Genomic DNA, 24,956 nt, shown 5'->3' with positions numbered 1-24,956 from the left:
CGCCTCCGGCTCCCCTGGAGGCGGGCTTCGGGCCACCTTTCCGGAGGCAGCTGGGCGTGCGGAGCAGGAAAACGTCCGCTCCCCGGTCCGAGGCCTGACTCTAATGTCTCCGTCAGCCACCCTCAGCAACCTGTGTGCCCTGTCCCCACTGCTAGTTAAAGCGATTCCTCTGGCGTGTGTCCCTTCAGCGACCCGGGGGGCAGTTCCCAAGGGGGCGGGGCCAACGGCTTCTGAGGCACTCTCATCCGGGCATTCCCCAGATGCCGCAGCCGCCATCTTTGTTTTGTGCTGAAAGTCGCTAGTGACGCCCGCGGACGGCCGGGCGAGGGGAAGTGGCAAGATGGCGGCTCCCAGGGCGGAGGCGTGGAGGCGCGCTTCGGCGGCCGCAGGGCTGGGGACGCCTGTGCCTGACCCGAGCGCGGCCTGACCCCAAGCCAAGCGCGCAGCGGCACCAGTCCCTCGCCGCGAGGCAGCGCGAGGTTCTTCTAAGAGGCCTCGGCCAGGAGGAGAAGCCTGCGAGGGCGGGGTATGGGGGGGAAACAGTGACGTCGCCCAACTCCGCCCCCTCGCCCGACCGCCGCCGCCGCCATGTTTAGTTGTTACTTCTTCACACAAGATGGCGGCTCCCAGGGAGGAGGCATGAGCGCCCTGCCGTTACCGCTCCTCCTGCCGTACAGTTGCCACTTCGGGGCCTAACTCTGCCTCTTTGAAGCGGCTCCTGTGGGAAGGAGTCATAAGGAGGGAAGCGAGGATCGGACGCTGCCTTGCGTTTGGTTTGCAGTGGAAGAACTGACCCAAGAGGAAGAGAATAGGGGGGAAGGGGGAGCTAGTCTCAAGATGGCGGCTCCCAGGGCGGCAGGCGCAGCCTGAGCAGCAGAGGCGGACTAAGGGGAGACGCTCGAGACCTCACGAGCCGTACGGCGCGAGCCTCCGAGCAGCCCTCGAGAACTCAAGCTCGTTTCACTGGCCTCCGGCGCGCCTCTATTCTTCACAAGTGTCGAGGCTGTTTAGGGAGCGGCCTCTGCACTAAGCGCTGGGCGGGGAAGCGGGACGGTCTCAAGATGGCGGCTCCCACAATTGTGGTCTGAGCTCCGGCGGGGCTGGGACAACCGCGGCGCTTGTGGCTCATTTCCACCCGCCCCGGAAGCCGGCCAGTGCAGGAGACTTGGGGGGTGTGGGAACCGGGCCGGGGCTCCGCCATTTCCGGCGGGGGAGGGCTACGATTGAGGAAGGGAGGAGAGAGAGGCGGCTCAAGATGGCGGCTCCCACGGCCTCCCGCTCGAGCTTGTAAGTGGGAGCTCCCAGGCAAGTAGTCAGGGCGGCGGGACTCGGCGGCCTCCAGCTTCTCGGGTCTAGGCGCTCGACAGCTTCAGGAGGCTCTTAAGGAGACGTGGTGAGCGAGAAGAAGGGGAAGAGTAGAAGAGAAGGAGAATAGTTAAGATGGCGGCCTCCATGGAGCCGTTCACCGCTGTGTGAGGAACCGCTTCTCTGTGAGAGACGCCTTAGACGAAAGGGGGGTGTGTGTGAGTGGAATTGGGGGCCTCCCTTCTTGCTTGGTGACTTTTTTCCACCGCGCCCTTTCCCGGAACTATGGCTTCGGCCGTGTCACCCGCCAACTCGCCAGCAGTGCTCCTGCAGCCCCGCTGGAAGCGAGTGGTGGGCTGGTCGGGTCCAGTGCCCCGGCCCCGCCACGGCCACCGCGCCGTGGCCATCAAGGAGCTCATCGTGGTGTTTGGCGGCGGCAACGAGGGGATAGTGGACGAACTGCACGTGTACAACACGGGTGAGTGCAAAGCCCGCTGGGTTCTCGGATCTTTCCCTCCTCCCTCCTTTTCCCTCCCTCTCTGTCCCCTTCCTTCCCTCGTTCCCTCCTCCCTCTCTCTCCTTCCTCCCTCTCCCGCCTTCTCCTCCCCTCGCCTGCAGCCCTCTCCCCCGCCTCCTATTCCCCCTCTCCGTCCGCACCGGTCTGCTACTTCTCCCCTCCGAGAGCGTTTGCTCTGCCCGGCATCTCTGCTTTCCCCTGCTTCTTTTCTCGTTCTCACACCCCTGATTCCCATGTGTTTGAGAGGCGCTTTTCATTATTGGAGAGGAACCCTGTGCCCCGGCTGGTGAGGGAGCGGGGGCGGCGCCCGCGGTGGTGACTTCAGACAGACACCGTTACCCCCGCCAGGCGGGCGGATGCGTCCCTTTGGCGCAGAGTCCCACCCCCTCCCTCCCTCCTCCTGCGCCTGGTCCGCTCTTCCTCATCTCTGGTGCTCTTTCGGGAGAAATGACAACTTGTAGATTACAGATTAGGTCGCCGTCTCGGGAAAAGGGGCCGAGTTGAGCAGCCTAATCCCGGCCTGGGGGAGGGGGGCGGGTTGTGTGCTGCGCTGAGTAACCGTCTCCTGGGGACCCACAGGTCAGACGACATTGCTGCTTCCCTCTTGCAGCGTTGACTTCTCCAGTGTTTCTCTACAGATTTCCTGTTGTCTCGATCTGGGATCCTTTGATGTAAGAGGTGAATTAATTCCAGTGGCCCTGCAGCAGGCTGAGGAGGTGCCCCTGCCCATTCTCACGCCTCCGCCAGACCCCGGGCCTGGGTGGTTGGGAGGAGCAAGGTTTGGTCATAGCTGAAGACTGCCGTACGCCTCTGTCTCCGGTGTTGCTGCCGTGCCGGCTCGCCTTCGGCCTGTTGCCTGGTGTCCCCGCTAGGTCTCTAGGGCTTAGCCGCATCCTCCTGCGGCCCCCTCCCCCGTGGTGGCCACTTGGCCCGCTTGGCACACCTGGCGCCTCCTTGGGCCCGAGCTGCCTGTTGAATGGACGCTGGCCCGCAGGCCTGCCTGGCCCGGAGGGAGGGGCTCGGCGGGCGTTCTCGCCGGGAGCGGTGGGCCTGCGTGGTGCCTTCCGGTCCGGTCCACAGCCTGAGAGATGAGGCGGGCCCTGCGGAAAACCCCCTCCCGGCTCAGACGGCGTGCTGTCAGGAAGCTGCCCTCCGCGGCTCGGGCTCGCGTTCGGGGCAGCCGCGGCCGGGGGCCGCCTTCCAGCTCTCTCCCCCTCGCCATCTCATCTGGCGAGCTCCTTTGGCCCCAGAGCCATCCTGCCCCAGGGTTCTGGCGGTACGGTGTCCTCGGGTCTGGGCACCTCCTTCCAGCTGTAAGGTTGCCCTGGGATAAGGTGTTGGTTGGAGTGCCGAGGGTTGGAGCTGGGCTCTCTGTTGGGTGCTCCCCACCCCCGCCTCCCCCGAGGCACAGAGTTTAGTTTTCTCTGCATCTTGTAGGTTGTTGACGCTACAAAGTTGACTCTCAGAGGCTGGTGGGTTGCCGGTGACCCTTCACATTCTGGGTCTGAGCACCTGTTGCCTCCAGTGAGGCTGGGCTGGCTGGTGGTGCTCTGTGCCAGATCAGACAGCTGCAGCGGCAGCGATTAGCCCAGTAAGGTAAGGTTGAGGGGCAGGGCTGTTTTTAGAGAGGCCGTTGGCCTGAGCAGAACCTCCTAAACTCCTTGGACCAACTTCATTCTCGCGAGGCCTGGAGCAGGCTCCTTGGCAAGGAGAGACGATTTTAGAAAGTAGGGCAGGGGCCTAATTACCATCAGCTCCAAAGTCCACTGCTTCCTGGGGCCTCTGCGCATTCATTCGTTTATTAAAACGAATGGAGCCGTTTGGCGTTAACTCATTCCCCGTCTGCAAGGGCGTGTTGTATAGTAGAGGATAGCCAGCCTACCGAAGGGCTGCAGCCCTGGATTCCTCCAGGGTAGCAGTTTGGAAAGTGCCCGATGAACTCCCTCGGTGACTTGTCAGGAGAGCCGCTAGCTGACCCAGCTCCCTGGTCCTCACCGAGTGTTTGCTATTTGACAGAGCCTCGAGCTCCTGCTGTTCTCAGAGAGACAGGCTTGGTGTTGCCTCTCTCCCACCAGCCGTGGCGCAGTTGCGCAGCTTCCTTAGCTGCTGTCTTGACAGCCAGCCTCCCGCTTACCTCGGTTTTGGTTTGTTTATAAATTTATTTATTTATTTTACTTTTGGCTGCGTTGGGTCTTCGTTGCTGCGCGCGGGCTTTCTCTAGTTGCGGTGAGCGGGGGCTACCCTTCGCTGTGGTGCGTGGGCTTCTCATTGCGGTGGCTTCTCGTTGTGGAGCACGGGCTCTAGGCGCGCGGGCTTCAGTAGTTGGGGCACTCGGGCTCAGTAGCTGTGGCTTGTGGGCTCTAGAGCGCAGGCTCAGTAGTTGTGGCGCACGGGCTTAGTTGCTCCGTGGCACGTGGGATCTTCCCGGACCAGGGCTCGAACCCGTGTCCCCTGCATTGGTAGGCGGATTCTTAACCACTGCGCCACCAGGGAAGTCCCTTGGTTTTGTTTTAAATGAGGTCAGAGCATACTCTCTAGTGCTTTTCCTTTTGCAAGATGAGTGCTCAGAGTGACTCGCCCTTCGGAGAGAGTTCCCCGTTGCTAAGACAAAGGGCTCCAGGGGGCACGTGCTTGCCACGCTGTCTTGGTCAGCTCAGAGATCGGGGTGGGGGGGGTGACGGGGCTGGGGGTGGCAGGTGTGCACTTGAACGGTGTGTGTGAGAAAGTGTGTGTCCTTCCTCTTTGGTGGCTGTGGAACACTTCACAGGCCTTTGGGAGATCTTAGGGTAACAACTGTCCTTGACCTCGGGGAATTTTATTTCAACAGCAAAGCGGATTACCCAGAGGACCCGGCCCTGACACAGTGGGGTGCGCCCTGGTGAGGGGAGGGTGTGGCTGGTTGCCAAACCAGTGGCCCAAGGCTTGTCTGCCTCAGTGGTTCTCGAATGTCTGCAACTGATACCGCCGGAAGGAGCCTTGGAAAACATCTAGTGGAACTTCCTTGGTTTTGCACATGAGGAAATTGGGGTCTGAGAGGGGAAGTGACAGGTCCAGGGTCACCCTGCCGGCTGGCAGTGGAGTCAGGCAGAGTACAGGCCGTCACCGAGACTGTCGGGCTGTCTCGCCCTTCAGTTAAGGGGTGCGGGCCACCACCTTGGAGACATCTCCCTGTTCCTCTGTCCCTGGAGCTAATTGGTCGCTAAATTGAGCTTATCTCAAACCCGTTTCCCCTCCGTTCCGGGTCCTTCTTGCTCTCACAGTCACTTCCTGCTCGGCCCGGCTGGTTTCACTTGTCGGGAAGTCCTGTTCAACCTTCAAGGCCCCACTCCCATGTCACCTCTTCTGAGAAGCCCCACCCCCCGCTTCGAGCCTCAGCCAAGCAGGAAGGCAGCTGCGGGGGGGGGGGGGGGCTCGGCCACCTCCCGCCTCCTGGGTACAGGCCTCCCTTCCTCGGCCCCCCTCCCAGCCGAGAGTGGCGACAAGCCCAAGCCTAGGGAGAAGGAGGGACCCGGAGGTCGGGTCATGCGCCGCCCGCCCCGCTAGATGAGCGAGAGATGATATGATTGGGGGCAGCTGCCATCTCAGGGTAGAACTGGGACTGTAGGTGACATGAAGAGCGGCAGGTTCTGGCTTCAGACCGGAAACTGCGCCGCCTGACAGACTGCTCCTGATGGCGGTGCAGAGGGCCCCTGCCCAGCCTGGAGTGTTCTAGAATGAGATCAGCCCCTCTTGGGTGCTGTAGAGTGAGCTGTCAGGACGTCACAGGTCCCTCTAGCCCGGCCCGCTGAGTCAGTGGTGGCAAGTGACGAGAGAGCTGCCGTTTCCCGTGTAGCCTCCTCCCGGCCCTCAGGTGGGCGCGTAGCAGTCACTTTAAGTTGGTGACAAGGTTCTCATTTCCGTGTGTGTGCTTGGCTCTGTGACCTCGGGTAAGTTACTTCCCCTCCTGGTCTCTGTTCCTTTGTCCACGGAGGGAGGCTCAGAGGTCTGTGTCGGCTTCTATCCGGGGAACTTGGATGAGGCTCCTTCTGGGCACCGCAGGAGGCCATCTCCCCCAGTTCGGGCAGGGCTGATGGCTCCAGCCTGGAAAGCTGCTGCTCTTCTCGGTTTGTCTTTGCGCTGCGTGGGAGGACGAGGCGGAGCGCAGGGGTCTGGGTCCTGGGCGTGCGGAGCAGGCAGGGGACCTGGAGAGGGGCGCCGGGCGTCCCGGAGGCCCGCTGACTGCTGAACTGAGGACAGGACCCACAGCCCACCGCAAACTGACGTGTACACTTGGGAAGCGGGAGCCGGGCACCTTTACCTCGGGAGGTGTGGTGTGCTTTGGGCGGTGGGGGGCGGGGGGCAGGCCTCTCTGCCCAGCTGCAGGTGGAGTCGGGTTACCCAGCCCGGACCGGGTCAGGGTCAGGGACCGGGTGTGCAGTGCTGTCACGCCCCAGCAGGGGCTCTGTTCGCTCCCAGATCCTTGCCCTGCCCACCGGCCCCTCAGTCCCAATTCGCTTGCCTACGTTTGACCAAAAGTGATCGAGGGGCGTGGAATCAGATTTGCAGTCGGCTGCCGGTTTGGGGTTTTTGGAGAGAGTGTGGTGTATGTTTTAGGGGATGGCCCTTCAAATAACATAGGACAGAAAGCATCCCTCACAAGAGGGCAGCGTTTGCCCCCGGACTTTTCCGGGAAGACCTGGCATGGCAGGCGTGGGGGCGGTGGCCCAGGAGGGGCAAGGATGCCAGGCAGAGCAGGGGGCAGGTTGGGAGCCCCAGCCCGGCTAGAGGCGATGGGCTTTGGGCAGCTTAGCTTGCACTGACTGCTGCCACCTCTGCCCGTGTTCTGGAGCGGGGAGCGGGGAGCGGGGTGGGCCCGGGGGAGGGCTGCTCCGGACCGTCACCCGGGAAACAGCAGTAGAGATTGATTCGTACCCCCATGGCTCTCCCCAGCCTGTACCGCGGGCTGCTCCTCCCGGCCTGCACCGCTAGCTCTTTTGGCCACTTAGAGGTGCAGCCATGGGCCCCTGGACGGTATTTTGGGTGTTAGACGTTTTTTCCGCTGACCTGTGGAGTGGCGGGAGGTGGCCACATTGCCAGAGGCTGATGAATTTTCTCGGTCAGTGACTTCCTGCTTATTAAGACGACTGTGACGAGAAGCAGGGTGACCACAGGCTGTTTTGAGGTGGCCTCTGAGGCCAGGGGGTTTGGAAGATGGCTTGGATAGAGGGCTAGCCCTTGGATGGTAAAAGGAGAAAGTCCCCCATCCTTGGGAAGAGAGGCACTGCCTCAGCTCCTCCTTTCTTGGACCGTATTTTGAAGGCTGGTGGATATGGGGAGGAAGAGGGGTGGAGGTCCTGGTTCTAGGGGCTCCCGAGGCGTTCTGACTTCTGCTAACTTTCGTTCTCCAGCGACCAACCAGTGGTTCATCCCGGCCGTGAGAGGGGACATCCCTCCTGGATGTGCAGCCTATGGCTTCGTGTGCGATGGGACTCGCCTGCTGGTATTTGGCGGGATGGTGGAGTACGGCAAATATAGCAACGACCTCTACGAGCTCCAGGTAAGGCCCTGGTTGTTGGGGCGGGGGCGGGGGCAGGCCCCATGCCACCCAGGACCTTCTCACTCCCTTCAGGTCCCTCCCTCATCACCACCGGCCCTTCCCTGTGCGGCCAATGGCCCGGCTCATCCCCGATTTAATCACTGAGTCTTGATTTTGCAGGCAAGCCGGTGGGAGTGGAAGAGACTCAAAGCAAAGACGCCCAAAAACGGGCCCCCTCCGTGTCCTCGGCTCGGGCACAGCTTCTCCCTTGTGGGCAACAAATGTTACCTGTTTGGGGGTCTGGCCAATGATAGCGAGGACCCCAAGAACAACATTCCGAGGTGAGGCTTTGTCCTGTTCACGTGGAATCCCATGAAGGCGGGTGCTCGCCCACACACCAGCCAAGCCTGCCGTACCAAGTCCCTTTCCTTTGTGAAACAAGAGGGTGGCACTGGATGCCCTGTAAGGAGCTTTCCAGCACTGAGGTTTCTAACCCCGAGGAGGCCTCGTGGAGGAGGGCTAGGCCAGGAGGTAGAAACCCACCTTGCCTTGGGCTGGTTCCTGCTCCTCAGACCCAGTTTAGAGCTGGCGCTTTGCTTCTCAGCATCTGCTGCCTGCAGCCTTCGTGATGGGTGTTGTCCTTTCTAAAGTTTGGAGATAGTCCTGAGATGGTGCCCCCTTTTCACCCGGGAGGCCCTCATATCACGCCCAGCTTCGTGTGCAGGGCAGACTGGCACACCCCATCCGGCTCTTCCTCTTCTCGCTCTCCTCCTCTGGAGCTTCTGGTAGCCCCTCCTTCGGGGCGAAGGTAGAAGAGCTTGGCGTTCGTGCAGCCTCAGCCCCCTTTGTCTCCCCAGCAGTCCACTGTTCACCCACCGAAGCCGGTGGCCTGCCGTAACTGACTGTACTTCTTCTCCAGGTACCTGAATGACTTATACATCCTGGAACTGCGGCCAGGCTCCGGAGTGGTAGCCTGGGACATTCCCATCACTTACGGCGTCCTTCCCCCACCCCGGGAGTCTCACACTGCAGTGGTCTACACCGAGAAAGACAACAAGAAGTCCAAGCTGGTGATCTATGGAGGGATGAGTGGCTGCAGGCTGGGGGACCTCTGGACCCTGGATATTGGTAAGATGTGGGTGCGGCGGCTCCGGTAGTGTCGGAGCGAAGCTGGTCTGCTGGGCGGCTGGCGTGGGGTGTTGAGTTGGGGCTCACGGGGAGGGGAGTGTCCCGCCTAGCCCCATACTTGCTGCCGGGTCCGGATAGGACCCATTTGGGGCTGTCATCTTTGCCCCGAGCTTGTGGCGTTGCTTGAAGAAAGAGCAAGGCTCGGTTGGCTGAGTTGGTCTGCTGTCTTCCAGGAGAGTGAGGGGAGAGGGAAAGGCCTTTCTAGAATGGAACTGTGTAGATGAGGTAGCCCCCGTCCCTGTCGACTTGTCAGTGGTCAGGCTGTGCCAGGAGCGGAGCCCCCTGGTCTGTCACAGTCAGAGGGGATGTGCAGATGCCCTTAGAGCCGTGGGGACTCCTCGGGCTGGTCGGCAGGTGGGGAAGCGGGAGCGGTTGAAAGGAGTTCAGGCTTTCGACCTGAAGAAGGCTGAGGGGAGAAGGTGGCCGACCACACATCTCTGGAGGGTTGGGTGGTCCTGTGGGGCGGCATCGGCGCTCGAAAGAAACAGTGTATCGGGAGCAGCACCCCCAGCAGCAGCGGCTCTGGAGGTGGCGGAGGTGGCGTGGGGGAGAGAGCGTCTCACGGGGAGTCGGAAGGTGCGCCCCCCCGCTCCTACCCCAGCCCCAGGCGCGGTGCTGGCTCGTAGAGGGTGCTCAGTGAACGCTCCGAGGACGGTAGACACAGCCTGGGAAACGCCAGAGCCTGGTGATCGGAGGGCCTCGCATGGGCTGTGGGGAGGCCAGGTGTGGAATTCCTGCGCTGGGTCAGCACCTGCCTCCCTGCGCCTTCCCCGTGTCCGGGGCACATCCTGTGGGTCAGAGGGCCCGTGTCCGACCCGGTGTGGGTAACCTTCCCTTCCCATTGCTCTGCACAGAGACGCTGACGTGGAATAAGCCCAGCCTCAGCGGGGTGGCGCCTCTTCCTCGAAGTCTCCACTCGGCTACGACCATAGGAAACAAGTGAGCAGCCAGCCACGGCTTTTCCCTTCCTCGCCCGCCCCACCCCTCCCCCCACCCCCGTGGGCTCGCCGTTTCCTTCCAGCAACCCTTAAGGCCTGAGGAGACCTCTTTCTGGCTGGGCTGGCGTTTGGCAGCCCCGTCTTTCCATTATGACCCTGGGGGACTGAGAAAAGACAGAGGGTAGAGGGGCACAGACCGTCCTCTCCGCCAGCAGCTGAGTGTTTTTGTCAATGCCAAGGTCCCAAAGTGAATATAAGAACGATGGGGACTGAGGTGAGCTTTAGGTGAGCTAAACCGAGGCTCCGCATACTGGAGGCGACACGGTTCTTGTGAGGGCTGAGCCACCAAGTAGGAGAGGGCCCCGTCCAGAGCTGCGTGCGTCTTGGGGAGAGCTAGAGGACCAAGCGTGTTCAGAACTTTCTGGATGGAAGAGGTGGCCTCTAGCTTGACACCTCCTCTACAATCCTCTCCTACTCTTCCCTCCCTCGTCCCAGAATGTACGTGTTTGGTGGCTGGGTGCCTCTCGTCATGGATGACGTCAAAGTGGCCACACACGAGAAGGAGTGGAAGTGTACCAACACACTGGCTTGTCTCAACCTGGGTATGGCCTCCTTGGGCTTGGGCTCAGAGCGGCCTCCTCGGCCTGAAAGCTGTGTGGGGAGCACAGGGAGCCGAGCTGCTTCTAGGCCACGCCTCTAGAATCCGCAAGGAGTAGCCACTGGTCCAAGCGCTCTGAGGGACGCTCCTCCTTTGCGTCTTTTGGATAGGCTCTTCCTACCCGGCGTAACCACGCAGAGCACCCCTCCTGTCTCCTGTTGGTGGTTTCTCGCCCACCCTGCAGGGACTTTGCTATATACACGAGCGTTGCCTGTAGGTTTCTTTAAAGCCGAGGAGACAGGACAGCGGCCTGCTCTACGCAGCGCAGCGCCTGACCCTTGAGTTTACTCTGTCCTGGAGACCGTCCCATCCCTGCCGGGCGCGCGGCCTCGTGCTTTTGAATTGCTCTCGTGGTGTCAAAACTTGCACCGACGCTGCTCCGTGAGTATCCTTGCGCCATTCTCGCCACGTGCAGTCGTATCCGAAGAGGAAGACCTAGAGGCAGACTTGCGTTCAGAGGGCTGTTGCCGTACACACAGATGCCCCTGGCGGCGTTCACCAGGCCGGCAAACAGTTCGCTCTTCGCGGAGCCCAGTAGGCACTTGACTCTCCCCGTGGGCCAGCCCCCATTCCCTCCCTGGCTCACCCTGAGCCCTGGCTGCACCAGCACGAACATCAAACTGCCAGGCACCTTCCGGGCCAAGTTTGCCTTAATCGGGGGTGAGGGCATGTAGTTTTCCTCGGATCCTCTTGTCACCTTTTCTGTGACTTGCGTTCCTCCTCGCCCATCTCTTTCTAGAGGCTCTTGTGTTGCTTGATGTGTGAGAAGGGAAACCCTTGGCTGTGTGTTTCGCATAGTTTTCCCAGTTTGTAGCTCGTGGTTTATCGTTGTTCACGGTCTTTTTGCTATATGGAGTTGTGGTTTTGGTTTTGGTTTTGGTCTTAATTCAGTAACCTTTGATGGCTTCCTGGTTTTAATTCCCCGTCCCTGACAGCAAAAGGCCAAAGAGCCCTTGGGGGTTGTCTGTTCCTCTGCCCCCTGCTGACCTCCACGTCCTGCCCTCCCCAGATACCATGGCCTGGGAGACGATCCTGATGGATACGCTGGAGGACAATATTCCCCGGGCCCGCGCCGGCCACTGTGCTGTAGCCATCAACACCCGCCTGTACATTTGGAGTGGGCGTGACGGCTACCGAAAGGCCTGGAACAACCAGGTCTGCTGCAAGGACCTCTGGTACCTGGAAACGGGTAAGGCCAACTGGAGGAGAGCTGCCATGCCCGCCCTTGAACTCTCTGCCGCCGCCTTCTCACCAGCGGTGCTCTCTTACAGAAAAGCCGCCGCCCCCGGCCCGGGTACAGCTGGTACGAGCCAACACCAACTCCCTGGAGGTGAGCTGGGGGGCTGTGGCAACAGCCGACAGTTATCTTCTGCAGCTCCAGAAATATGACATTCCTGCCACGGCTGCTACTGCCACCTCCCCTACACCCAATCCAGTCCCATCTGTACCTGCCAACCCTCCCAAGAGCCCTGCCCCGGCAGCAGCCGCGCCTGCTGTGCAGCCACTGACCCAAGTAGGCATCACACTCCTGCCCCAAGCCGCCGCCGCACCCCCGACCACCACCACCACCATCCAGGTTTTGCCGACGGTGCCTGGTAGCTCGATCTCCGTGCCTGCCGCAACCAGGACTCCAGGTGAGCCAGGGGCCGGGCTCTCAAGGGCAGGATCCAGCCCGCCAGGGGGTCACGTGCCTGAGTGAGGACCGCTAGACAGACGGCACACCTGGTGGCCATTAGTGCAGGCTTGTGGCCAAGTGGTGGCGGGGGACCCCGGTCCCGACCTTGGAGGCCGTCCCTGAGGGTGTGTGGAAGGGCCAGATGTGAAGTACAAGCAGGTCACGGAAGCTGTTCACCTCTGCGCCTTCTCTTGCCAGGTGTCCCCGCTGTTCTCAAAGTGACCGGTCCTCAGGCTACAACAGGAACCCCGTTAGTCACCATGCGACCTGCCAGCCAGGCTGGGAAAGCCCCCGTCACCGTGACCTCTCTTCCCGCAGGCGTACGAATGGTCGTGCCTACGCAGAGCGCCCAGGGGACGGTGAGGAGCCGGGGCGGGGTGGGACTTTCCTGGTGGTCGGTGGCGCGCTGACGGGGTTCGAGCCCCGTTCATCCTGGACCCGTAAAGCCCTGATGGGGCGACCGCTCGTCACTAACTTAAGGATTAATAAGTTCACGCCTCACGACGACCTCCCTGCCATCTGATCTCAAGGGCCTTTTACATGTGTGTTTTCTTGTCCTGGAGCCTGAGGGGAGAATCTAGCCAGCTGGGGCTTGACTCAGCCCCACGAGGAGAGAGCTGTATTTGTCTCCGAGGTCTTTAGGAAAGATCCAGAACTACTGGCAGCTCTTGCCGGCGGGTTGCTGTGCCTCGTCGGTGGTAGGCGTCCACGTCTGGGGTCAGTAGAGCAGGGCCCGGCAGTCCTGACGCTGAGAGGTGCCGCTTCAGGGCGAGCCGGCCGGGTGCTGCTGAAGGCCGTGGAGCATGGAGTGCGGTGGCCTCGGGCCTGGCACCCCCTGCGGGCTCACGCTCCCTGCGCCCGCTGCAGGTCATCGGCAGTAGCCCGCAGATGAGCGGCATGGCGGCGTTGGCAGCCGCGGCTGCCGCCACCCAGAAGATCCCTCCTTCCTCGGCACCCACGGTGCTGAGCGTCCCGGCCGGCACCACTATCGTCAAAACTGTGGCCGTGACGCCTGGCACCACCACCCTCCCAGCCACTGTGAAGGTGGCCTCCTCGCCAGTCATGGTGAGCACCCCCTGGTCCTGGTCCTCAGCCTTGGGGCCGGGGGCTTCTGGGCACGGTGATCAGACAGCGGGTCACTCCTTCCGGGCTTTGGACCAACCCACAGAGGCTGTAGGTCCGTAACTGGTGTTTGCTGTGGGCTGTGGAATAAGCTGGCAGCCATAGGGGTGTGGCAGCCTTAGGCTAGACTTGCCGGCCCAGCGTCCCTTGCTTTGCTAGAAGAAAGGTAAACCAAACTGAGCTGGGGACGCACTCACGCACGCACGCACGGGGCAGGGCAGGCTAGAGTTTTGCTGTGCACCTCCGCCCCGCCATTCCAGGCAGAGGCTGGTGCACTCTCTGCCCCACCCACCACTCTTCTCTGCTCCCTCCAGGTGAGCAACCCAGCCACTCGAATGCTGAAGACTGCAGCCGCCCAGGTGGGGACGTCTGTCTCCTCTGCCGCCAACACGTCCACCCGCCCCATCATCACAGTACACAAGTCGGGGACTGTGACAGTGGCCCAGCAAGCACAGGTGGTGACCACAGTGGTGGGTGGGGTCACCAAGACCATCACCCTTGTGAAGAGCCCCATCTCTGTCCCAGGAGGCAGTGCTCTGGTGAGTGATGGGTGCCAGGAGAGCCCAGCCCAGGCCGTGCCCTTGACTGGTCTCTGGATCACTCTTTATGTTCTCTCTCTTCCTTTTCAGATTTCCAATTTAGGCAAAGTGATGTCAGTGGTCCAGACCAAACCAGTTCAGACTTCTGCAGTCACAGGCCAGGCGTCTACAGGCCCGGTGACTCAGATCATCCAGGTGAGCTCGTGGGCCCCAGACTGTGACACAAGCAAGAGTGGGCGCTGGCCTGGGGTTAGAACTTGCGTCCCTGCCTAGACATGATCCCATGAGCACAGATGGCACAGAAGGTCCTGCTGCTTGGTCCTGTCACCCTCGGTCTTCAGAATGTTCTGAGCTGCTTGGGCTGCCGGGGGAGACTAGCCAGACCAGAGTCACCGTTAAACTTGCCATTCTTCTAAAAAAGGATGGATAGATAAAAAGGGTATAACTGAATCACTTAGCTGTACACCTGAAACTAACACAACATTGTAGATCAGCTGTGTTTCAATTAAAATTTAAAAAAAAAAAACATTTCCCATCTTGACAATGATGCCGGTTCACCTCACCCCCCCCCCCCCGCTTTGCGTGTTTTCCCCTTACAGACCAAAGGGCCCCTGCCAGCCGGGACTATCCTGAAGCTGGTGACATCAGCAGATGGGAAGCCCACCACCATCATCACTACCACGCAGGCCAGCGGGGCAGGGACTAAGCCCACCATCCTGGGCATCAGCAGCGTGTCCCCCAGCACCACCAAGCCCGGCACGACCACTATCATCAAGACCATCCCCATGTCGGCCATCATCACGCAGGCGGGCGCCACGGGTAGGGGCCTCCTCCAGCGTGCTGGTGAGGGACCATGTCAGGAGGGAAAAGGCAGGCAGATGGAGGGCGGGCTGCGACGTGTTTCCATTCTGGTTTTCCCCTCTTCTTCACCCTCTCCCTGCCTTTTCCTTAAGATATGTCGGGAGGTAGCAGGGGTACGGCTACAGTTGGTACTTCTTTGTTTTAATCAAGGGGCAGCAGGAGTAACTGCTTGAAAGGGGGCCCAAGAGAAACGGGACCCGGCAGCAGGCCCGGGTGGGAGGCCGGCGCTGTCCCTCGTGGCCCGGCCTGAAGGCAGGCTGCCTCCCTCTCCTCCAGGTGTGACCAGCAGTCCCGGCATCAAGTCCCCCATCACCATTATCACCACCAAGGTTATGACTTCCGGAACTGGAGCCCCCGCCAAAATCATCACTGCTGTTCCCAAAATCGCCACTGGCCACGGGCAGCAAGGAGTGACCCAGGTATGGTGTGCCTGGCCGTCTCCTCACCCCAGGGTCCAGTCCGGGAGCCCAGCAGGCCACGTGGGTCTTCCCGTGGGGCCTGGGAGGGCCAGCGCAGGGTCTGGCCAGCCCGCACGTGACGTGGGGCTGCTTTCCTCTGGCATCCCAGGTGGTGCTGAAGGGCGCCCCCGGCCAGCCGGGCACCATCCTCCGCACCGTGCCCATGGGCGGCGTCCGCCTGGTCACCCCCGTTACCGTCTCCGCTGTCAAGCCGGCTGTCACCACGTTGGTCGTGAAGGGCACAACAGGTGTGTAGGCCGCCGGGGGAGTGGGGCAGAGTCGGGCTGCGCCCCGGCCCCACGTGCCCAGGGAGAAAAGCTGCCGGGAAGGCGGCACCAACAGCAGGCTTCCTCCCACATCCCACCCCCGCCTCCCTCCCTGCCTTCAGGCGTCACGACCCTAGGCACCGTGACAGGCACCGTGTCCACCAGCCTCGCCGGGGCCGGGGGCCACAGCACCAGCGCCTCCCTGGCCACACCCATCACCACCTTGGGCACCATCGCCACCCTCTCGAGCCAGGTGATCAACCCCACTGCCATCACCGTGTCGGCGGCGCAGACCACGCTGACGGCGGCCGGCGGGCTCACCACCCCCACCATCACCATGCAGGTAGAGCGGCCGGGAGAGCACGTGAAAGCGCGGGCCCAGCCTGAGGGTTCCGGTCTCCACGTTGGGGCCATCCTCTCCAGGCTTCCTTCTGCTGCCATGTGCAGCTGGGTCCTTTTTTTCCCTCCCGTGTGTGGCACCCGTAGGACGGTTTCCCTGTAGCCACGTAATCGCGATTCTTCAGTCACCGTCTGGTAGCGTGTTGTGCTGAGAAAATATATTTCAGCCATTTTTAGTTTTTGAGCGCTAGGCTTTTTCTTTCGTGATACTGTTGTAGAGGGTATGACCATTCATTTTGGGGTGCATATAGCATCTTTCTCTTCGTACGTTGTAAGCTGAATTCCTGGTGAAGTGGTGAAGCGTCGGTGGCTGGCCTTGGTACAGCCGGGGGTCAGCAGGGTTCCCAGCCCGGGCCTTGCCCCCGCCCAGCCCCTTCCCAGTCCCTGTGGCCCTTGAGGTGACGCAGTACCTCCTCCTTGGTCCCTGAGAGAGTCAGTGTCTTGGGGTCAGAGGGTGAGCAGGTCCCGGATTTGCCAGCTTTGTTGCTTCAGGAGCCAAGTTCGTGGTCCCGGCCAGCGTAGGGGATGCTGCACTAATTCCCCATCTGGCCTGTCGCCCAGCCTGTCTCCCAGCCTACCCAGGTGACTCTGATCACAGCGCCCAGCGGGGTCGAGGCCCAGCCTGTGCACGACCTCCCCGTGTCCATTCTGGCCTCGCCTACTACAGAACAGCCCACGGCCACGGTCACCATCGCTGACTCAGGCCAGGGTGACGTGCAGCCCGGCACTGTGACACTGGTGTGCTCCAACCCGCCCTGCGAGACCCACGAGACCGGCACCACCAACACGGCCACCACCACCGTCGTGGCTAATCTCGGGGGGCACCCGCAGCCCACCCAAGTGCAGTTTGTCTGCGACAGACAAGAGGCAGCTGCTTCTCTCGTGAGCTCCACAGTGGGCCAGCAGAACGGCAGCGTGGTTCGCGTCTGTTCCAACCCGCCGTGCGAGACCCACGACACGGGCACCACCAACACGGCCACCACCGCCACCTCCAACCCGCCGTGTGAGACCCACGAGACGGGCACCACCAGCACAGCCACCACTGCCATGTCGGGCATCGGAGCCGGGCAGCGGCGAGACGTCCGGTACACCTGTGTGGCAAGCACCGTGCCCGCCGTGGTCCGGGTCAGCATGGCTGCCGGGGCATCAGAGGGAGCCCAGGGCTCTGTCAAGCCCTCGTGCCAAACCCGCCAGACCAGCGCGACCAGCACGACCATGACTGTGATGGCCACCGGGGCCCCGTGCTCAGCTGGCCCGCTCTTCAGACCAAGCCTGGCCCTGGAGGCTGGCGGCCGTGGCGCCACGCTCGTGCAGTTGGGCCCTGTGAGCACCCAGGTCAGGCCTGGCGGTGAGGGTGGCCCCCTAGCTGGCCTGGGCCCGCTGGTGTCCGTGGGGCGCCAGCCGGAGGTGCATCACGCCCACACGACGTACACCGCCACCACAGCCCGCTCTACCGTGGGTGCCGGGGAACCCAGTGAGGTGCAGGGGATGCCCACGCTTGGGTACGAGAGCTCGCCTGGCGCCGCTGTGACTGCGAAGGCCCTGGAGGCGCTGCTGTGCTCCTCGGCCACCGTGACGCAGGTCTGCTCCAACCCCCCGTGCGAGACCCACGAGACGGGCACCACCCCTACGCCCACCACCGCCACGTCCACCGGGGGTGCGGGCCAGCCAGAGGGTGGGCAGCAGCCCCCCGCCGGCCACCCCTGTGAAACGCACCAGACGGCTTCCACCGGTACCACCATGTCAGTCAGCATGGGCGCCCTGCTCCCCGACGCCGCGCCCTCCCACAGAACCCTGGAGTCCGCCTTGGAGGGGGCGGCACCGCCCACAGTTACCCCCCAGGCTGGAGCTTCGTTGCTGGCTCCTTTCCCGACGCAGAGGGTGTGCTCCAACCCCCCCTGTGAGACCCACGAGACAGGCACCACGCACACGGCCACCACTGTCACCTCCAACATGAGTTCCAACCAAGGTAGGTGGACGCAGCCAGCCTGGCACCCGTGCCCCCCGGGGCCCAGGCCCCAGCGAGAGGCCCTCGGTTTGATTCCGCGGAGCTCGGTTTACTAGCCTGGGCGGGTCCTCTGGGCGATGGTGTCCCCTGCTGGCAGAGCTGGGTGGAAAGCCTGCTGGAGAGGGGCCTGTCACCCCGCTTTCCGCCTGCCCCCCGCAGACCCCCCGCCGCCTGCCAGCGACCAGGGAGAGGTGGAGAACACCCAGGGTGACGGCGTGAACATCCCCAGTTCCAGTCCCATCACGACAACGGTGTCCTCCACGCTGACACGGGCCGTGACCACTGTGACACAGTCCACACCGGTCCCTGGCCCTTCGGTGCCGGTAAGAGCCCCCGGAGGGCCCCCCTCTGCCTGCCTCCCTGCCTGCCGCCCGCCGCACTTCGGGCCCGCGCTGTTCCAGGATCGGACACCAGGTGTCGCTCTCGCTCCAGGCACACGCCACTCCTGGTTCCTTTTCCAGACCATAGAAGGGCAGCCTCGTGCCTGACAAGGCAGGGCGCAGGAGGCCCCCCAGGCTTGGTGGGTGTCTCGTGGGCGCTTTTCTTTCTGTAGCTGTTTCCTATGGCTTGTTACTTGGCTGTCGCGTGTAAGAGTGGCACAGCGGGAGTCTGAGGGCCCCTTTGGCGAGGCCGGGAGACCTCTGTGAGGACGGGGTAAAATTGGCCGGCAGGTCGAGGGTCTCTACTCCTCTTGGCACGCCCCCCGCTGCTCAGTGACCTACCGGCCCTGCTCATCAGATGGGGTCGTGGCGGCCCCTGGGGAATGCAGATCCTGGCCCACAGGGAAAAGAGGAAGGTCTGCCTGGTTCTGGCCTCCCGCTCCTCCCCTCTGACAGGGGCTTCTCTCCCTTTCTAGAAGATCTCATCAGTGACCGAGACTACCCCAGGGGCTCTGACCACCGAAGTCCCCATCCCGGCCACGATAACAGTGACCATAGCCAACACAGAAACTTCTGACATGCCCTTCTCTGCTGTTGACATCCTGCAGCCCCCAGAGGAGCTCCAGGCCTCACCAGGGCCCCGCCAGCAGCTTCCGCCACGGCAACTCCTGCAGCCTGCCTCCGCACCCCTGATGGGGGAGTCCGCCGAGGTCCTGTCAGCCTCCCAGGCCCCCGAGCTCCAGGCCGCCGTGGATCTGAGCAGTACAGGGGACCCGTCTTCAGGCCAGGAGCCTGCCAGCTCAGCCATGGTAGCCACTGTGGTGGTCCAGCCGCCCCCGCCCACGCAGTCCGAAGTAGACCAGTTGTCACTTCCCCAAGAGCTGATGGCCGAGGCCCAGGCGGGCACCACCACCCTCATGGTAACGGGGCTCACACCCGAGGAGCTGGCGGTGACTGCCGCCGCTGAAGCGGCCGCCCAGGCCGCGGCCACAGAGGAAGCCCAGGCCCTGGCCATCCAGGCCGTGCTCCAGGCCGCGCAGCAGGCCGTCATGGGTAGGTGCTGGGGGCACGGTAGGTGGGTCACCCCGTTGTCTTTGGTTAAGGGTAGGTGGGAGCCCCGGGGGGAAGACGGACTCCTCGGGAGGAGTGAGGACCGGGGTTCCGGAGCCTCCCTGCTGGCAGCCCTGGCTGGCGGGCCCCGGTGACAGGCAGCCTGGGAAGAGGAGGCTTGTCTCCCGCCAGGGCAGCGGGGCGGGCAGGCTGACTTGGGCGCCCAGGAAGGAAGCGGGGCTTCTCGGGTGGGGGAGGGCAGGGGAGACGAGGGCTGAGAGACAGGCTCTGAGGTCCGGCGCCCACCGGGGGCTGCCCCTAGCTCCGGGAGGGCGGTGACCGTGGGCAGCCGGGGCTGGGCTCTCCCGCCTGCCGCTCCTCCTGAGTAGAAGTTGTCTCCACCTGGAGCAGGCACCGGGGAGCCCATGGACACGTCGGAGGCGGCGGCCGCTGTGACGCAGGCGGAGCTGAGCCACCTGTCGGCTGAGGGCCAGGAGGGCCAGGCTACCACCATCCCCATCGTGCTGACACAGCAGGAGCTGGCCGCCCTGGTGCAGCAGCAGCAGCTGCAGGAGGCGCAGGCCCAGCAGCAGCAGCAGCACCACCTCCCCACGGAGGCGCTGGCCCCTGCCGACAGCCTCAACGACCCGGCCATCGAGAGCAACTGCCTCAACGAGCTGGCCGGGGCTGCGCCCAGCACCGTGGCCCTGCTGCCCTCCACGGCCACTGAGAGTGAGTGGGGCCCTGCTCCCCCGGGGAACTCGGTTGGTTGCGGAAGAAAGTCTCGGGGCGGTGGGGGTGGGGGGCTGGTCCCGGGCCCCTCCGTGCGGAGGCGGGCGTGTTCTCTAGCCTGAGGGGAGGGCTCCCACGCAAAAGCCAGGTCTCCGGGGCCTTTCCTGTTGATGCCGTCTTTACTCCCAGGCCTGGCTCCGTCCAACACGTTTGTGGCCCCCCAGCCAGTCGTGGTCGCCAGTCCCGCGAAGCTGCAGGCCGCGGCTACCCTGACGGAAGTGGCCAATGGCATCGAGTCCCTGGGCGTGGTGAGTCTGGAGTGACGGGGACTCGGGGGTGGGGTGCAGCATCTGGGCCCCGAGGGTGGAGGGCCTGATCTCTTCTCCCCTCTCTGACTTCCAGAAGCCAGACCTACCACCCCCGCCCAGCAAAGCCCCCGTGAAGAAAGAGAACCAGTGGTTTGACGTGGGGGTCATTAAAGGCACCAGCGTGATGGTAACACACTATTTCCTGCCACCCGATGACGCTGCCCCGTCGGATGTAAGTGTCCCCGCGAGCTGAGACCCCCGGGTGGGTAGGGATTTATGAAGCTCCCCGGGGGCATGCCTGTCTTAGGGCTGCCCCCTCTCGCTCCCTGCGACCCTTGAAGCGGCAGTGAAGCCCAGCCCCGGCCCACCTTACCCCGTCCCCCGCCTTGTCGTGAAGGGGCTGCCGTGGCTGCCCTTTCCCCGGCCCACCCACCCCACCGTGTGGACCTGCACCGTCCCCAGGGTAGAAAACTCCTCTGCTGGCCCCAGAGCCACGCTCCAGCAGCCCTCTCAACGTCACTACCGTCTCTCCCTTCCCGTTCGCCTGGCCTCTTCCCGCAGGACGACTCGGGCACGGTGCCCGACTACAACCAGCTGAAGAAGCAGGAGCTGCAGCCTGGCACTGCCTACAAGTTCCGCGTCGCCGGGATCAACGCCTGCGGCCGGGGGCCCTTCAGCGAGATCTCAGCCTTTAAGACGTGTCTGCCTGGCTTCCCGGGGGCCCCCTGTGCCATTAAAATCAGCAAAGTGAGTCTCGCCGTTGGATCAGCCTCTGTCCTCGGCTAAGTCCGTGCACTCGGCGCCCTCTTCTGTGCTGGCCCGGGCGGGGGTGACTCGGGAGGGGGCCCCAAGGTGTGGGCAGAGCCAGCTGGCTCTGGGGTGAGGCTTCTGGTCCTGGCTCTGTGTCAGCGACTGCCAGGGAGACAAGGGCAAGTCCCTCCCCGGGCCCCAGCCGCCGCCTCCCCCTTTTGACACACCGTGTGCCGTGCCCCACGTGCTCTTTCATCTAATCCTTAAGCCCCCAGTGAGGAGACTGAGGCACCAAGATGCTGAACGACGAGCCATACGTTAGGTGGCAGAGCAGGGCTAGGACGGCTGTTCGGAGTCCCGTTCGTTTTATTGTGCCGTTGCGTCTGGCTGCCTTCCAGGTGGGGGCAGAAGAAGCCATCTCTTTGGAGCTCCTCGAACTCTGCTCTGAAGTAGCTTTGTTGTGTTAGGAGGAGGGGTGAAGTATGAGCGCTCAGTTCCGGAGGAGGCTTCGAAGCATTCTAGGCCCTCTGTACCCGGGCGGGCGGGGTGGGAGTAAGTCACGAAGGCCGAAGGTGGCCCAGCTTGGTCTCTGCCCCCTCGGTTCCAGAGTCCAGACGGTGCTCACCTCACCTGGGAGCCGCCCTCTGTGACCTCCGGCAAGATCATCGAGTACTCGGTGTACCTGGCCATCCAGAGCTCGCAGGCTGGGGGCGAGCCCAAGAGCTCCACCCCGGCGCAGCTGGCCTTCATGCGGGTGTACTGTGGGCCCAGCCCCTCCTGCCTCGTGCAGTCGTCCAGCCTCTCCAACGCCCACATCGACTACACCACCAAGCCCGCCATCATCTTCCGCATCGCTGCCCGCAACGAGAAGGGCTACGGCCCAGCCACCCAAGTCAGGTGGTTGCAAGGTGGGTGTTGTTCACTGGGCTCCTTCGGGCAGCTCCAGGGAGAGGTTGCGGGGAGGCGGGGGAAAGCCCCACGAGCGTCGCCGGGACCACCCGGCTCCAAGCTGGACTTGGGGGCTTTATGTTCTGGGGCGGGTGATGGCCTAGGGTCCTGGGGCGGTGTCTCGGAGTGGAGGGCTACTCGCCTCCTCTGCGGGTGCAGAGAAAGCTGCTCGGGGCGGGAAGGGCTGCCGGGGCCTGCAGCAGGAGGGGGCCTGCAGCAGGAGGGGGCCTGCAGCAGGAGGCACGGGCTGGGGAAGCCGAGGCCTCGGGCTGCTCCGTCAAGAGTTTGCGCGGGGTTGTGGGGGCCACGGGCGTCGTCCCCGCTCTCGTCCCCTCAGCTTCGCCGCTGGGGTCGTCTCACCTCCCTTGCTGAGCTGCTCGCTCACTGTTGCCTCTTTCCTTTAAGAAACCAGTAAAGACAGCTCTGGCGCCAAGCCGGCCAGCAAGCGGCCCATGTCCTCTCCAGAAATGTAAGCGGGGAGTGCCTTTCAGGAGCCTTCTGAGGCCAGGGGTAGGCGGATCCCGGGAGGAAGGAGCGGTGGGGACGGTAGGGCCCGGCTTCTCCTTAAGCGAGGGCGGCTGCTTTACCGGGCACGACGCCCCGCTAGGGCCCAGCCGGAGCCCCCATGAGTCCCGCTCGCTTCGCCGTCGGGACCCACGCTGACGCTTTTGCTTTGCCTTTGCCTCCCGTCTCCCAAGGAAATCTGCTCCAAAGAAATCGAAGGCAGACGGTCAGTGAGAGGCAGCTGCCCTGCGCCTGGCTGCTTCTCCAGACCCCCCCTCTGCTTCAGGACCGCCACCCGCCCGGGCCTGCCCGCCCCACCCACCCGGCGCTCACTTCGCCCTCACGAGCCGCCAGCGGCTGCCGTTCTCTCTCCCTCTCTCTCTCTGTTTTAAAAATAATCTTGAGAAAGCACATTTTACCATTGCTGTGGGGAGGAAGCAGAAGGCAGATGTGGAAGAGCCCCCCTTCCTCTCCCCGCCCAGCGCCTGCCAGGGGACCAAGGCCCCAGGAGTGGGGGGTGGGCGTGGAAGCCGAGGAGAGGTGCCCCCCGGGCCCCTTCCCCCGCCTCCGCACCCTGAATTGGGTGTGTGTCTGGTTCTGTCGCATCTTCTTCCGTTAGTGTTGCCCGCCACCTAACGCGCGCCTGCCCCTCCGCTTCCCCCACCCCGCCCTGCCTGGCACTCCCGTGGGAAGCTGACACGTTTTCTCAGAGGCCTTCGTACACCCACCTCTTTCTCCCTTCCCTTTTCTTTCCCATTTGAAAACAGAGAAGAAAGAAAGAAAAAGAAAGAGGTGGAGAAGGAACCCGTGGTGGCCTGAGCAGTGCTCTGTGAAAACCTCCCGACTCCCAATTGGGGCGTAGAGTAGCCGCCCACGGACCTGGCTTCGGCCTCTCTGGGGTTGGAGCTAGGGGCCACATCACCGACTGCTGCATTTGTTGTATTTTTTTTTTTTTTTTTTTTTTAAGTTGAAATTGACGGAGTTAACATTTTTATTGTAATTTTAGCCTTAGCGTGTGGGGTTTCGTCCCTTTTTTGTTGTTGTTGTTGTTAGATGTGTACAGAATGTGTATCTTCTTTTTTTTCCCCCTTTTTTTTAAACTCTTTTTCTCCTTGGCTAAGCCTTGGCAGGGATCTTTCTGGAGGAGAAGCTGGGGCAGCCAGGGTAGGAGAGGCATGGAATCTCCCCTGTGGGCCTGGTGTTTGCTGCCCAGCCGGGTTTCCTCTTTCTGGCCCCTGCCCTCTGCCCCTCTGCCTGTCCCCAGGCCTCTGGGACAAAGGAGGGTGAGCTGTCAAACCTCCCTCCCCACGGGCAGTTGCTCCACACCTAGAGGCTTGAGCTTGAGAGTCCGCTAGAGCCCGAGGTCAGTCAGGTTGCTGAGGAGGATGGTGTGGGGGTGGGGGCCGCGGCCTGACACCCAGCCCTGGGTTCACAGCACTCTCTACGACCCCCAGGCTCGCTCCCTGGCATGACCGCTTAGAGCATCCAACACCCACAACTGCCGCTTCCTGCAGCCGCCCTCTCTCAGCAAAGCTGGTGCATGATGGAGGGGAACTTGGCCTCAGAGGCAGCCTGGGAGGGCAAGTTGTGTGGTGCCACCGATTCTGTGAATTTGGGGACAGTGCAGTCCCCAAGCTGGGCCCATCCTCCTAGGGCCAGGCTTGGTGGGCTTGGGGCTCTGCTTGGAATGGCTAGTGACAGCTTGCTGCCCCATGCCCAAGCTTTAGGCAACGAGTGAGACTTGCAGGCGGGTCGCACAGAAGGATTTGAAATGACCAGCCGGTCTCTTCAAAACCCCTTTGCCCTGGAGACGCAGCTGTGGCTGGGGGGGACCCCAGCCTCTGCAAACCCCCGCCCCTGGCCCACGCCCTCTGGGGCCTATGATTTTTTTGTTGTATTATAGTATATTTCGCTGTGGAAAACGTCATGTTTAGTCACCTTGGAGCCCACCGCCTGGTCCCATTGTCTCCCCCATCCCTATTCCCGAGCACCCGTCGATCTCTCGTTTCTGGAAACAGTAAGCTCGTTCACCTATTGTAGAGTAAAACCCCCGTGACTCAATATTACCATAGTGCGATGTCGTTTTGTGCTATTTTGAACAATTAAAAGACCTTTTTTGAAATAACCACCTGCCGTCTTGCTGTGTCTGGGGCTCCCGCAGGAGGATGCCTGAGGTGGGAAGTTGGGCCCCACAGGGCTCACCAAGACCCTCAGGGAGCCTCTTATTCGCAGGGCCTGCCGCAAGCGGGATTCTGCTTCCCCGTTGGCTCCCGTGTCTCAGAGTTCCGTGGGCTGTGGCCTTGGCACTGAGCTGGACTAGGGCCAGGTTGCCCACAGAAGTCCCCATGATGGCCAGAGCGCAGGCCACAGGCCAAGCGGCTCCCTGGGCGCCTGTTGCCGACTCCCTGTGTGGAGACCAGGTCACCTTCTTTCTCCCCAACCAGCGGACAGGGGACCGGGTCGAAGGCCTGGCAGGTCGCCAGCCGCTACCCTCCTTGGACGGTTGGCCAGGGCTGAGCACCTACCCCTGAGCGCTCGCAGAGCCCGGAGAGCCCCCGGGATGTCAACCCCGCAGGAGAGCCCGGCGTCACCCGAGGGGCGGCTCCTCCGTCTGGTGCTCAGCGGGCGCTGCCCGAGTGACTCCTTGTCTGCCCTTCCTGCACACGGGCCGGGGCCCCCGAGGGGGAGCAGCAGAGCTTCCGCTGAACCAACTGTGACGGCTGCGCTGTTCGGGTGGGCTGCTGTCGCTAGGGTGGCGCTGCACCCAGGGCTAGACGGGCAGAGTTCGTCCTCAGCGCCGACCGGACGGGAGCTCCACAGAGCGCGGGGTGAGGC

General features: G+C 62.8%; 1 protein-coding gene across 7 annotated transcripts; it reads left to right on the top strand.

Annotated features, from left to right (window-relative positions):
- Positions 1-324: 324 nt before the first annotated feature.
- HCFC1 (host cell factor C1) lies at positions 325-24,246 on the top strand. Of its 7 annotated transcripts, none has more exons than XM_068532491.1 (26): positions 325-1,783; positions 7,210-7,358; positions 7,518-7,678; positions 8,257-8,465; positions 9,380-9,464; positions 9,959-10,065; positions 11,131-11,310; positions 11,393-11,755; positions 11,995-12,155; positions 12,664-12,861; positions 13,233-13,457; positions 13,548-13,652; positions 14,057-14,276; positions 14,595-14,737; positions 14,886-15,024; positions 15,165-15,385; positions 16,003-17,410; positions 17,609-17,772; positions 18,438-18,882; positions 19,291-19,611; positions 19,801-19,919; positions 20,014-20,151; positions 20,481-20,666; positions 21,277-21,577; positions 22,023-22,086; positions 22,316-24,246. In XM_068532491.1, exons 1-26 carry the CDS (start codon positions 1,591-1,593, stop codon positions 22,353-22,355), a joined length of 6,045 nt encoding a protein of 2,014 aa, XP_068388592.1. In that variant the 5' UTR covers positions 325-1,590; the 3' UTR covers positions 22,356-24,246. The 7 variants fall into 7 exon arrangements, with proteins under 7 accessions (XP_068388592.1, XP_068388591.1, XP_068388588.1 ...); XM_068532490.1 differs by having other exon boundaries at positions 19,288-19,611; positions 22,889-24,246; XM_068532487.1 differs by having other exon boundaries at positions 18,309-18,882; positions 19,288-19,611; positions 22,889-24,246.
- Positions 24,247-24,956: the final 710 nt, after the last annotated feature.

Source organism: Eschrichtius robustus, chromosome X (genome assembly GCF_028021215.1).
Source record: "Eschrichtius robustus isolate mEscRob2 chromosome X, mEscRob2.pri, whole genome shotgun sequence".
In the NCBI taxonomy this organism is placed as follows: Eukaryota; Metazoa; Chordata; class Mammalia; order Artiodactyla; family Eschrichtiidae; genus Eschrichtius; species Eschrichtius robustus.
The sequence above is the reverse complement of the archived record's forward strand: the minus strand, read 5'-3'. Positions and strand labels throughout refer to the sequence as shown.